Source organism: Nycticebus coucang, chromosome 14 (assembly GCF_027406575.1).
Source record: "Nycticebus coucang isolate mNycCou1 chromosome 14, mNycCou1.pri, whole genome shotgun sequence".
Lineage (NCBI taxonomy): Eukaryota > Metazoa > Chordata > Mammalia > Primates > Lorisidae > Nycticebus > Nycticebus coucang.
The window spans coordinates 63,985,878-64,000,927 of record NC_069793.1 but is presented as its reverse complement, the minus strand read 5'-3'; the positions used below and the strand labels follow the sequence as shown (position 1 = coordinate 64,000,927).

General features: G+C 39.2%; 1 protein-coding gene across 1 annotated transcript; it reads left to right on the top strand.

Moving 5' to 3' along the window:
* Positions 1-13,343: 13,343 nt before the first annotated feature.
* On the top strand, positions 13,344-14,288 carry LOC128565371 (olfactory receptor 52K1-like). Its single transcript, XM_053561775.1, has one exon. The coding sequence runs from the start codon at positions 13,344-13,346 to the stop codon at positions 14,286-14,288; it is 945 nt and encodes a 314-aa protein (XP_053417750.1).
* The last annotated feature ends 762 nt before the right edge of the window (positions 14,289-15,050 follow it).

The following is a 15,050-nucleotide window of genomic DNA, read 5'->3' as shown; positions in this document are numbered from 1 at the left end:
TTTGGACAGGTTCATCACAATGTGTCTTGGAGAAGCTCGGTTAGAGTTGAGGCGACCTGGGGTCTGATAGCCCTCTGAAAGCAGTGTGTCAGAATCTTTGGTGATGTTTGGGAAGTTTTCTTTTATAATATTCTCTAGTATGGCTTGCATTCCTCTGGGGCATTCTTCTTCCCCTTCTGGAATTCCTATAACTCGTATGTTGGAACGCTTCATAAAGTCCCATAATTCTGACAGTGAACGTTCTGCTTTCTCTCTCTTCTTTTCTGCCTCTTTTACTATCTGAGTTATCTCAAGAACTTTGTCTTCTACCTCTGAAATTCTTTCTTCTGCATGGTCTAACCTGTTGCTGATACTTTCCATTGCATCTTTAAGTTCCCTGATTGACTGTTTCATTTCCTTCAGCTCTGCTATATCCTTTTTATATTCTTCATATCGTTCATCTCTTATTTGATTCTGTTTTTGGATTTCCTTTTGGTTATTTTCCACTTTATTAGCAGTTTCCTTCATTGTTTCCATCATTTCTTTCATTGTTTTCAACATGTGTATTCTAAATTCCCTTTCTGTCATTCCTAACATTTCTGTATAGGTGGAATCCTCTGCAGTAGCTACTTCATGGTCCCTTGGCGGGGTTGTTCTGGACTGGTTCTTCATGTTGCCTGGAGTTTTCTGCTGATTCTTCCTCATGGGTGATTTCTTTTATCTGTTTCCTTGCCCTAATTTTCCTTTCACTTTCTCTTGCTCTTTAAGTTCTCGTGCCTGTGGACGAGCAGAAGCTTTCTCAGGGAAGTGCTTGTCTCTGGAATCACTGCTGAAGTGCGGAAATGCTTTCAACCTTTTCCCATTCAGTATGATGTTGGCCATAGGTTTGTTATATGGCCTTTATAATTTTGAGATCAGTTTCTTCTATGCCTAGTTGAGGATTTTTATTACAAAGGGATGATACATTTTATAAAATGCATTTTCTGTTGTTGAGATAATCATTGTATTTGTTATTAGCTCTGTTTATGTGATATAGTCCCTTTATTGATTTGCATATGCATCCTTGCATCGCTGGGATGAAACTCACTTGATCATGGTGTATTATCTTTTCTATGTGCTATTGTATTCAGATCGCTAGTATTGTTTAGGATTTCTCCATCTATGTTCATTAGGGATATCAGTCTGTTCTTTTTTATGTGCGTATTTTTGTCTGATTTTGGTATCAGGGTGATACTGGGTTCATAGAATGCGTTGGGGAGAATTCCTTTTTTCTTGATTTTTGGAAACAGTTTCAGGAGGATTGTTATTAATTCTTTCTATGTTTGGTAGAATCACTATGAATCTTGTCCTGGGATTTTCTTCATTGAGATACGTTTAATTACTTTTCAGTTTTACTACTTGTTTTTGGTCCCTCCAGGTTTTCTATTTCTTTCTGGTTCATGTATGTTTGTATGGGAGGTGATATGTTTCCAGGTTGCATGTTTCCAGAAATTTAGACAGGTTTTCTAGTTTGTGATTATATAGTTGTTCATTGCTGTCTCTGATCATTCTACTCAACACAGAACTGAAAGTCTTAGCCAGAAAAATCATGCAAGAGAAAGAAAAGGCATCCATATTGGAAAAGACAATGCCAAATTATCCTTGTTTGCTAATTATATGATCTTATATCTAGAAAACATGAAATACTTCATCAAAAACATCTTAGATTTGATAAATAAATTTAGTAAAGTTTCAGAATACAAAATAGACATGGAAGAATCAGTAGCATTTCTATACACCAATAACAATCTAGTTGAAAACCAAACCAATAAGGCAATCTCATTTACAATAGCTACAAAAAAACAAACAAAAACCTTAGAAATTTATTTGACCAAGGAGATGAAAAATCTCTTTAAGGAAACAACAAAACACTTATGAAAGAAACTGTAGATGATACTGATGGAAAATCATTTCATACTTATAGATCGGAAGAATTAATATTAAAATGACCATGCTGTCAAGAACATGCTCAATCCAGTAACTACCAAAATAACACCATTTTTTCCATAGAATTAAAACAAGCAATCCTAAAATTAATATGGAACAAAAAAAGGTCTGAATAGCCTAAGTGATTCTAAGGTGGGGGGTAGGGGGAAGCTAGAAGCATCAAGTTACCTGACTTCAACTCACATCACAAGGCTACAGTAACCAAAACAGCATGGTACTTGTATAAAAATAGACACATCAATGGAATAGCATTGAGAACTTGTAAATAAATCCACATATGTACAGCCAATGATCTTTGACAAAAGCACACATTAGGGAAAGGATACCATTTTCAATAAATGGTGCTGGGAAATTGGATTGCTATATGTATATTGCCATATGGTCCCAAACTGAGACAAAAATCAACTTAACTCAAGATGGATTAAGGACTTAAATGTAAGACCTGAAACTATAAAAGTACAAAAAGAAAACCTAAGGGAAAACTCTTCTGGATTTTGGTCTAGATACAGACTTTATGATTAAGGCTTCAAAAGATCAAGCAACAAAACCAAAAATAAACAAATGGGAATTGATCAAACTAAAAAGATTCTTCACAACAGAAGAAATAATTCACAGAATGAACAGACAACTTGAAAAACAGGAGAAAATATCTGTAAACTACACATCTGATGGGGGACTAACATTCAGGATTTACAAGTAACACAACACAACTAAAAAACAAAAACAACAGAAAACCCAGCACCATTAAAAAGCAGGCAAAATTGCTGTTGCAGGCACCCCAAATGTGAGATTAAACTGGGTATACCATTATCTAAGTAAAAGAAAATTCCAAAATAAGAAGCAACAGTTTCTCCAGATGAGAAGGAATCATCAAAAGAACTCCAGAAGGCTTGCGCCTATAGCTCAAGTGGCTAAGGCGCCAGCCACATACACCAGAGCTGGCCGGTTCAAATCCAGCACGGGTCTGCCAAACAATGACAACTACAACCAAAAAAACAGCAAGGCATGTGGTAGGCGCCTGTAGTCCCAGCTCTTGGGAGGCTGAGGCAAGAGAATCGCTTAAACCTAGGAGTTGGAGGTTGCTGTGAGCTGTGATGGCACGATACTCTATCCAGGGTGACAGCTTGAGGCTCTGTCTCAAAACAAACAAACAAACAATCACAACAACAACAAAAAAACAAACTCCAGAAACATGAAAAAAAAAATCAGAGTGAAAGGACATCTCCCCCAAAGAAAACACTAACTCCATACCAAGGGAAACTATCCAAAAAGAGAATACTTAAATGTTTGATAAAGAATTTTGAATGTGGGCTTGGTACCCGTAGCTCAGTGAGTAGGACGCTAGTCATATACACTGAAGCTGGCAGGTTTGAGCCCGGCCTGGGGCCTGCCAAGCAACAATGACAACTGCAACAAAAAATAGAGGGACGGTAAATGGTGGGACCACACCTATGGAGCATATTGCAAGGGTACAAGTCAAATCTATCAAGTATAGAACACAAATGTCTTAACACAGTGATTAAGTAAATGAGGTGAAAGCTATGATAATTAGTTGGATGTAACCACTTCAATTTGTACAAAAAAATCAACACATGGAATCCCACACAGGCATAAATGTATTCATGATCTATGTATACATGACTTAATAAAAGGAAAAAATAGCCGGGTGTTGTGGCCGGCGCCTGTAGTCCCAGCTACTCGGGAGGTTGAGGCAAGACAATTTCTTAAGCTCAAGAGTTTGAGGTTGCCCTGAGCTGTGACACTACAGCACTCTACCCAGGGTGACAGAGTGAGACTTTGTCTCAAAAAAAAAAAAAAAAAAAAAAAAGAATTTTGAATGTGGATTGTAAGGAAGCTCGATGAGATACAAAATAAAATAGAAACCAAACACAAAGAAAGCACAGACACAAAATTAAGGAAATGAATAAAAAATTTACCAAAGAGCTCAGCAGCTCCGGAGGGAGGAGCGGCAGCGTCCAGGCAGCGCAGCTTTAAGAAGGCTCTCAGCGCACCGCTGCCCACAGAAACCCGCGCCCTGCTAGCCGCCAAGACTCAAGACTCGGAAGAGCAGGGTCAGCTCTGCCAAAGGGACGCGGAAGGAAGAGCCCAAGAGGAGGTTGGCGCGGTTGTCAGCTAACCTGCTCCTGCAAAAGTGGAAATGAAGCCAAAAAAGACAGCATCAAGGGATAAATCTTCAGACAAAAAAGTGCAACCAAAAAGGAAAAGGGGAGCAAAGGGAAAGCAGGCCAAAGAAAATAAAGATTTACCTGCGGAAAAAGTAGAAACTAAAACTGAGGAGAGTCCAGCGCTGATGAAGCAGGAGAGAAAGAAGCCAAGTCTGATTAATATTACACACTATGTCTATCAGTGGTCCCTGTCTCCCTTCTTGTACAATCCAGAGGAATATTTTTATCAACTATTTTGTAAATGCAAGTTTTTAAGTAGGTCTAGAAACGTTTTTAAGAAGGAAGGAATCTCACTTCATCCCATTTTTTAAGTGTAAATGCTTTTTTAAAGAAGTGAAATCATTTGCTCGTTTATTTTTTGGTTCAACCAGAAAATAGTGTGGGATGTTGACTTTTGGGAGGCTTTGACTGCCTTGGATATGAGCTTTACATTCCATAAATGGGGGTTAGTTTTTATATCCTGTAATGCAAAGTATACTAAATTGGCAATATGGAGGGAGTCCAGCCCTGCTTTTAATGCCTTAAACATTCTTTTTTTTTTTTTTTTTGCCATACACTGGTTTTATATACCATTTGACAAATTTTCATCACACTGGTTAACATTGCCTTCCTGGTTTTTTCTTAGTTATTGTGTTAAGACATTTATATTCTACATTTAGTAAGTTTCACATGTACCCTTGTAAGATGCACCATAGATGTGGTCCCACCAATTACCCTCCCTCTGCCCATCCTCCCCCCTTGTCTTAAACATTTTAAATTACTTCTGTTTCGATGTTGTGTTTTAGTAGAATTATTTCCTAAAGAAAACCACTCCCGTGATCATGGCTCTGCCTGTCAGGATTAGGTACACTCTGTAACATCTTTGGTTGTGGTACTCCTGTTTTCCTAAGAACTTTGTTACTGTGCTGTGAAGAACTGAAAATTTGAGCGTGTAGCATATATGGCAATAAATTGTGAATTGGTGGGACTTAAGTAACAGCTTATCAACATTTGAAGATACTGGTACTTGAAATCCTTTGAAGGAAAAACTGCCTCCAAATTTTAATCTGGACAGTCACTGGAATAACTGTTTAAAAAAGAATTGCAATAAATGGCTTTTAAGATTTGGGGTACATATGTTAAGAATTCTGTACAAATTGAAATGTCTGTACTGATGCTCAACACAACCAATAAAATCTCAGTTACAAAAAACTTCACAAAAGAAATTGAATTATTAAAAAAATCAAACAGAGCTTCTGGAAATAAAAAATTCATTCAAAGAAGTACAGAGCACAGTGAAAAGCCTCAAGAATAGGCTAGAAGAAAAATCTCAGACCCAGAAGACAACACTTTTGAATTAAATAAGTCAGTCAAGAGAACAGAGAAATAAGAGGAATGAACAAAGTCTTCTTATAGTCCCGTGAAATACGGGATTATATAAAGAAGACTTACATAAGAATCATAGACATTCCTGAGGGTGAAGAAGAAAATACACAAGAGCTGGAAAAATTATCTGAGTGCATATTTGAAGAAAATTTCCCTGATCTTGCTAGAAATCTGAACATCCAGGTGATAGAAGTGAAATGACCATAACAATTATTTATTGAGGACTTACCAGGTTCCAGGCATTTTACTAAACATCTTGTGCATAGTATCTCACGACAACCTTTCCCATTTTTAAAGGCAAGAACAAAAGGCTAGGAGCTGTTACTTAACCTACAAATGGTCACACCAAGAAGATTTAGAGCGAACTGTCTCATACAAATAGCATTTGAAGAAATGCTGCATGAGCAAGAGAAAGAAAGTATAATCACTGTGCATAGTCCAGGGTTTTAGAAAAGACTCATAAAAATGCTGACTATGGGCATGTTCTTGGGACTCATGAAGCCTAGTTCAATGTCCCTTGCTTGACAGTAATCAGTAAATTGAACAGATCAAACATCTGAAAATAAGATCTGAAATTATAAGGCTCTTAGAAGAAAACAGAGAACAAGTGATTCACAGAAATCACTGTTTGCAGTGATTTCTTAGATATTTCATAAAAGTATAATGAAAGAAAGGCAATGAAAGAAAAATAGATAAATTGATCATAAAAATGAAACATTTTTATGAAAGGACGCATGAAGAGAGTAGAAAGGCAACCTACAGAGTTAAAGTGTTTACAGATGGTATTTCTAATAAGGTATTACTATCAAGAATATATAAAGAACTCCTACAGCTCAACAATGCCACCCCTCATCTCCTGCAACAATTCAATTCAAAAAAGGGCAAAGGACTTGAGTGGATATTTCTCCAAAAAAAAGATGTACAAATGACTAATAAGATGCTCAACATTACTAATCATTAAGGGACCAAATTGAAGCAGATTAAAATACTATTTCACATCCACTAGCATGGCTATTATCAAAGCCCAGAAACAGTAAGTGTTAAAGAGAGCATGGTAAACTTGGAACCCTATATAGTACTGGTGGGAATGCAGGAATAGTGTAGCTGCTTTGGAAAATGGTAGGGTAGTTCCTTAAAATAATTAAGCATGGAATTACCACATTCTTTCCCTAATGCAGCCTGGTTATCTTCCACATTGACGGCTCTCAATTATCAGGTAACGAACCTCAAATTAGGTCCAACACTTCTGTATAGTCTGTTTCCTAAGCCTAACTCAGACTTTAACAATGTAAGCCTCAACCCAGTGTATTCTGTAGACTCCAAGTGACAGGGCTGAGTTCTTAACTCTGAGGAACAAGAGTGAGAGCATCTGATGGGGAATCTGTATATTTCTGAGGGAAGAGAGGGGATGTGAACAGGATATAGCCTCAGTAAGAGCTGGTGGGCTATCTCATGGACAGTTATTTTTATGTCTAACAGGCATAGAAGCTCCTGTGAAAATCAACTTCACAAGCTCCTGTGAAGACCACTCTCCAGAACATGATAGAATAGCAAGTCCAAAGATTAGTAATGGAAAGACTTATTAATTCTTTGGTATTATTAGTGATTAATAATTGGGATAATTAATAACATTGGTAACCATTTCTCGGTTAACTCATTGGATCGTACTAATCCTGTGAGGTGGGATGGACTGGGATTATTGTCCCCATAATAAAAAACAATCCAAAAGACAGAGAGGTTAAGTTCCTTGTCAAGGTCACAAGCAAAGTAAGACTGAAACCTAGATATTTCACCCTTTACTTTAACTCACAGCTCTGTCCACAAAATGATAAAATATACAAACTCTGAATGAAATCAAACTAACAACACAACTAACAGATAACCTTGACTAAGTTATGACTGAACCCCATCTTTTCTAAGGTGCAATCAGAGAATTCTTTTTTTTTATTTTTTTATTTTTTTTATTTTTATTTTTATTTTTTGCAGTTTTTGGCTGGGGCTGGGTTTGAACCCGCCACCTCCAGCATATGGGGCCAGTGCCCTAGTCCTTTGAGCCACAGGTGCTGCCCCTGAGAATTCTTGTAGCAGCAACCATTCACTCTATTTCTCAGTAGACACTGCAGGGTGGGAAGGTGGGGGTGGAAAAGGGAATGATGATTATTTGAGTAACAATGCTCTGCCTTGGGGCATGATTGAATGCACAGAATATTGAGGGTGCAGAGTCTGTAGGGACCCAGATGAGGAATCTCAGAAGACTACAATCTGGGACAGAGAAGGCCCCTGAAGTTTCTGCAGAGAGGAGACAGGCCCAGCATGGGACCCTTCAGGGCATTCCTTAGAGACAGAGCCTGCTGTTTCCTTTTCCTTCTGGGAAAAGAATAGCTAATTATGAGGAGGTAGACATACCCTCCCTCTCCAACTGACTCTTTCCCAGCCTCCTTTCACTAAGAGAGGAAAACTGCACTGGTTTTTCCTGAAGCCTACAGAAAATGAATTGAGCTTCACACAAGGGGTAAGAGCACATTGGGCCAGTGGTGGAAGGGGAAGGTGAAGACCGGGAGGCGAGGTGGCTGACACAGATGGGCCAAGGGTGAGCAGACAAGAGAGGGGTGCATGTTCAGGGACCAGCTGGCTCCTAGGAGCACAGATAAGGGTCAAGGCATATGACCTGGGTGAGCTGAAAAGGCAAGAATGATGAGGATAACAGCAAAAATCAGACCGAAAATAGTAATCCCAGAGGGACTGCTAAAAGGCTGAGAAGAGATCCTGAGATGGGAGAAAAGTGTTTAATATTTGAGGGTATTAATTAGGTTAGGGTGGGGGATGAGCCATGGGGTGTTAAGAGCAGAGTCCAGTTCTTGTGTACCCTTCCTCCCCAGGCAACCTATCCTAGTCTCAGGCACCACGTCACCTCCGGATTCTCTTCTATCACTCTCATCCTTGTACGCTTCTAACTAACTGGACACCTTCTCATTCTCCTTGAATACTTTATCTGCCATAAGCTTCATATCTTTCCCTGCTGCCATTATAAGAAAAAAAGACCCTTTCCTGCCCTTCAGCCCTGTGCTTTGTTTTGTGTTGTACATTAGTGACCACTCTAGAGAATGTATTAAATAACCCCAGACCATGTTCATCACATCCTTCCTCTTGCCAATGCTATTCACTTCTTTCTTAATCCACAGTAGGCCTCACCTCAGTTGTAGCTGCTGTAATAGTTCCAGGAAAAAAAGGAAAGGCTGAAATGAGGAGTGGAAAGGATAGGTACATTTGCTTATTAGAGGTTTCAGCAATAACTAGCTATATCTTTGCAGCATGGTCCTGTAGACAGAATCCTGGAACCCTGGTAGAAGTCAGAAGATGTGGAATGTTAATCATTTCCTCACATCTATCATTGTAAGATCTTCTCAGCATAAAGGTATAGCCTGCCATGTAAGATGACAGCAGTGATTATATACTCTTTAGGTATGAAGCCCATGAACTTTTGGGGAAGACAAAGAAATAACACAGGCTTCCTTTTGTCATTTTCTGACATCTTGGCTGTGAGGCAGGAAACAAACAGGACAATGACATGTAAGGAGTGGACAATGCACTCCTGCCAAGCAGGTTTAAGGGTGTTAGGCAGAAGACCAGATAAGCAGAGTCAGATTTGTAAATAGAACTAGAACCATGTTTCAGATGAAGTTGGGAATAGGAAAGGTCGCTGAATTATTAGGCGTTTTAAACAATATACGAGATGTGAGTTTGAGGGCAAATGAACTGGAGAACCCAGGTGGCCTACAGGGGCACGCAGGGAGTGAGGGAGATGAGGCTACTCCAGGGGGAGGTTCTGGGGCATTCACTTCGGATAGGGCAACAACATGTACAAGTCAATGAATGTACATTGTTTCATGTGGCCAAGAACTAGCTAGTAGGTGCCTGTATAGGTGTCATGGATACAGTGGTAGTAAACATATACAGAGGGTGCCAAAAATGTATACACATTTTAAGAAAGGAAAAATCTATACTAAAATGTAATATTCAAGTCATGTTTGACTCAGTCTTTCCAGTGATTACTATTTTAAGTCTGATTACAAGAGATACAAGATATAAGATAACAAATATTATTGGTAGATATTGAGTATTATAATTTTAATACAGTTTTTTCCTTTCTTAAAATGTGTATATATTTTTGAACCCTCTCTCTATATATATATCTATATACCTATATATCTATATATCTATATATATATCTATATATAAACTTCAGCCCTGCCATCCTGGGGTTCCCATGCTGTATATCCCAAAGCTAAGTCCTAGAGACCATGTGGACTTCAAGATGAGATTCCTAATAGGAAAAGGGATTTTACTTTGATCTAGGTAGTAGAAAATTGATGGGAAATTCCATAGAATTTCTATCTGTGGAGGTAAGTCTCAGGTTGGATCATATGATGATATATTAGGCAATGGCGTGGGAGGAAATTTTTCCAGGAAAGGAGTCTTTCATGCATTCATTTGAAAAAATACCCACTAAGCACAAACCTTGCTCGATAGAGTCTATAAATACAGAAACAAATAAGTCACATCCCTGTACTCAAAGCACTCGTAGCCCAGTGAATGGAGAGCCACATGTAAAGGTGCTAAGGCTGGAACTCTCACTGTGATACTTGATCCAGTGTATTGATGAGTCTTTCATTGAAGTGACTGAGAAAATATGCCTGGAAGAGTCTGTTAAAACTTCCCCATGAAGGTGGCAGGCTCTTGGCCAGGTATGACGGGGGCAGAGGAAAGCATTCCATATAAGTGGTATGAACTACAAGCGTGACTCTCTCAGGAAATGTCAGATTATCCAGTGTGGTTGGACCTGGGATGAATATTCAGAGTAAAGGAAGGCATGAGGCCAACTGTTTAGGCAGAGGAAGTTTGAAAGCCTGTTTAGTGGTTTTTGATTTTCTTGCAAAGGGATCCTATAAGTGCTTTTCATGAGGGTAATAAAATATGTGGTGTGTCACACTGTAGTGGACGGGATCAGCAGGACTTTATGGTGACACCAGAAAGAGACAAAGAAACGTGTATTAGGGGAGACACAGGGCAGGGAGAAGAGAATAGAGTGGGTGAGGCAAGTCAGGCACAGGATGAAGGCCACCATCACTGACTGGGAAAGTGCTCTGTAAGCTCCAGCATCTGTCAGAAGGCCATATGGCTGGAGTATAATGGACAGGTAGAAGAAGATGATGCTAAAAAGTGGGTAGACCATGCAGGGTCTTATAGGCCAGAGCTATAATGAAAATTCCATTCTGAGTATAATGGCCTTCCATGAAGGTCATGGCCTACCATTACAGAATTTGCCTTTTTAAATGGTCTCTTTGGCTGCAATGCAGAGAAAGGATTATAGAGGGTCTAAGATTCATACCACAGAGACTAGTTAGGAGCCTTATGTAGTCCACATAGTAGATGGTGATTTAAATAAGAGTGTTGGTAGGGTAAAAAGACAAGAGGAGGGACTAAAACATATTTTATAGATTGATCACACTTGCCTTTTTAAATTAGATGTGAAGAAAGAAGAAAGAGACTGAATTAAGGATTATCCCTCAGTTTCTGAACCAGACATGGATGGATAGTCATAATATGTACTAAGCTGGGAAAGCTACAGAGAAGAAACAGTTTACGGGGAGATATTTTTGTTTTGGCTTTATTTTGTTGGAGATGAATATTAGACATCTGAGGGAAGATGTCCAATGAGTAGTAGGATGTGCTAGTCTGGAAGTCAGAGTAGAAGCTATACATTTGAGAATTCCCTGAACATAGGTGCCTAAAATACCAAAAGGAATCAGTATGAGAACAAAAAAGGAGCAAAAGAGGGAAAGGGGGGGGGAGAATAAAGATACAATGACAAGATCAGTATAAGGGAAGTAGTTGAGAAGGGAGCTTCATTGGAAGGGACTGAAAGTTAAGAGAAGAGGAAGTAGAGAATGACTCAAAGTTTTAAACAAGTTATGCAGTGAAGGGAAATAGAGTTGAGGGGTGTAAGATGGAGAGAGAGATTAGGCCAAGAAATGCAGGATTGTGCTGATGTTAGTCAAGATAAATATTTTAGAAAAGTGGGCAGATTTGTGTGGGAGAGACAAGATTGTAATGACAAATAGCATTTTTTAAATAATGCTTTAAAGTTTAGGAGGACTGTTCTCACGTATCACTTCATCTTTCCTCACAAAATTCAGGAGGTATAGTTATTGCTATCATCTATAGGTGAGAAAGTTAAAACCTGAAAAATATCAGTGACTGATACTAATTTCTGTTGATAGACTAATAGCACAATTATTACTTAAATCCCTGTCTTTGGATTCTAAAGCTTTTCTCAATACCTTGGTAATGAGTTTGATTTCTATTCTGTAATTTGAATATGCTGGATTTAAAGTATTTATGGAACAACAAGATGGAAGTAGAAGAGTGTAGTGATTTAGAACGTTGGACCCAAAGGCAGGAAATTGGAATTCTCAAAACTGAAGTTTACTCTTTGACATTTTCCAACCATTGTGATTGTCACTAAATCACTTCACCTTTCATTTCCTTAATTCAAAAAAGTGTTCACATTTATTGGGCACTTGTTCTCAGATTTATGCTGTGTTTCAAAAGATCTTTCAAAATCCTCAAAAGAAAACTTTTAGGCAGGAACTGAGAAAAAAAGAGTACAGGTCAAAATTTTGGGAAATAAATATTTAAGCATTTTTAAATGACAATGAAAGGGAGAAAAAGAAAAGTAAGGATCTCAGATGGGAAAAGAATAGTGTGAAGGAAAGAGATCAGTATTACAAATAAAGGCAAGGGGCATCTCTTCTGAAATGTCCTGAACACCAGGGAGGAAAGCAGGTGAAAGGAGAAGAATGAAGGGATGGAATTTAAAATGAAGTTAGGCAAAGGGAACACAAAAGGGCTTCTCATGTTCTTAAGTTAGCTGGAGTTTGGGCTTTAGTTGGAGAGATTTCTGAGTGTCAAAGGTACCCATGCTAGAAAATTTCTCAGATATGTAGGTAAGTGAATGATTAGAACATGCTGGCTGTATGTATTTTTCCTATAGCCAAGTTTGGCATTTCAGGATAGAAACTCTCCTTTCATAATTAAAAGTATCATACATATGATAAAACACAAATATAGTCTAGCAAGAGGGAGGAGTGGGGAGGGGGAGGGGAGGGGAAGGGGAGAGGGTTGAGGGCAATTGGTGGGAGGAGGGAAGGCATTTGGTCAGATCTCAGCTAATGTGCTCAATGCAAGGGTATATTTCAAAATAACTAAGAGTAAATTTTAATTGTCTTACCACAAAAAATAAGTGAGGTGATGGTGATGTTAATCAGTTTGATTTAAGCATTCCACATTGTATATCAAATCATCACATTGTACCTCATAAATGTATATAGTCATGATTTTAATTAAAAATTAATGCAATTAATATACATACTTAGAAGTATAGGTTGAGTTGAGGGGCAATAGGAAGACAGAGAAAGACAGTGAATATTTTAGGGGGTAAGAGATGAATTAAACAGGAATCTAAATCTGTTGCAAACATGCCTTTGGCCATATGCGGATCACAGAAAGGATAGCTAATATCGATACAGCCAGTATCTAACAACCCAGTGATTTTTATAAGCACCTTAAAGGCAAAACCATGCAAAATCATCATGCACATTAGGATTATTCTCTAATTCCTTTTAAGGTCTAAAAATGAGAAGAAAAGTTAATTCTTTCATATGAATGATCAGACTTTAACCTTGAGAACTACAGTTCTGCTGACATTGGATACTCTCTGGAAGGGCTGTGTGGAAGTAGAGGAGGAGGAAGAGAATTCCAGTGGCCATGTCATCCTACAATATCACCTCAACCCATCCAGCATTCTTCTTGTTGATGGGGATACCAGGCCTGGAGCACTTACACCTCTGGATCTCTATCCCCTTCTCCTCAGCCTATACTCTGGCTCTGCTTGGAAACTGCACCCTTCTCTATATAATTCAGGCTTATGCAGCCCTCCATGAGCCCATGTACCTCTTTCTGGCCATGTTGGCAGCCATTGACTTGGTCCTTTCCTCTTCAACACTGCCCAAAATGCTTGCTATTTTCTGGTTCGCAGATCAAGAAATCAACTTCTATGCTTGTCTGGCCCAGATGTTCTTTCTTCACTCCTTCTCCATCATGGAGTCAGCAGTGCTGCTGGCCATGGCCTTTGACCGCTATGTGGCCATCTGTAAGCCACTGTACTATACCACAATCCTGACTGGGGCCCTTATCACCAAGATTGGCGTGGCTGCTGCGGCCAGGGCTGTGACACTGATGATTCCACTCCCCTTTCTGCTGAGACGCTTCCACTACTGCCGAGGCCCAGTGATAGCCCACTGCTACTGTGAACACATGGCGGTGGTGAGACTGGCGTGTGGGGACACGCGCTTCAACAATATCTGTGGCATTGCTGTGGCCATGTTTATTGTGGTGTTGGATCTGCTCTTTGTTATCCTGTCCTATATCTTTATCCTTCGGGCAGTTCTACAGCTTGCCTCTAAAGAAGCCCGCTACAAGGCATTTGGGACATGTGTGTCTCACATAGGTGCCATCTTAGCTTTCTACACACCTGTGGTCGTCTCCTCAGTCATGCACCGTGTGGCTCGCAGAGCTGCTCCACATGTCCACATTCTCCTTGCCAATTTCTATATGCTCTTCCCACCCATGGTCAATCCCATCATCTATGGTGTCAAGACCAAGCAGATTCGTGAGCGAGTGTTAGGACTATTCTCAAGAAAGGATGTGTAAAAGGACAGTGAGGGACATGTGGAGAAAGAGTAGTGTGGTTTGCATGCTGGAGGTGGAAGCTGAGTATCATGGGAAGTGAAGGGGTGCTAGAATCTCCATGTTTAGATTTTTCCTGGCATAATAGAAAAAAAATATTCTGAAACTTAGAGCCACCCAGTCTATTTAGGTCTCAAGGATCTGTGCTCTCTTGTAGCTTCTAGACTCAAACTGCTGTCTTTGTCAACCCTTCACAGAGTCCTCACTTCTAATCATAAGTTGACATAGTCTTGGTCCTCTGGCCTTCTGATGACTTTGCCTAAAAATAGAAAGATATTCCAAGTTCCTTTGCTGAAGAAGAAAAGACTGAAGACCTATCCTGAGTCATTAGGATTTTGGTGAACTATCCACTGAGGACCTGTGTGAGAACCAGTAGTACATCTAATGTAGGAGTATTTCCTCAGTCATTATGAAAGGCGGTATCCAGCTTCTGACTAAAGACTCTCAGTGCTGGGTAATTTGTAACAGTCCAGGGCTGCATGTTCCATGCAAGACAGCTCTGATTATTAGCAGTAATTTTTTGACTAAGCCAGTCTATATATTCTTTGACTTTTTTACCAATTCTTCTCATTGTATAATTTGAATAAGGTATGTTTTCTGACTTTTTAAAATATGGCATGCAACTCTTTGCATGTAAATGTATCTTGGGTTGACAACAAGTATGTGAATTCCTCATTTATTTACTAATTCAGCCAAGTCTGTGATAGAGGCCGGTGATACATTCAT

Coding starts and splice junctions, on each gene's coding strand:
- LOC128565371 (XM_053561775.1), top strand. CDS start 13,344: ATGTCATCCTACAATATCACCTCAACCCATCCAGCATTCTTCTTGTTG.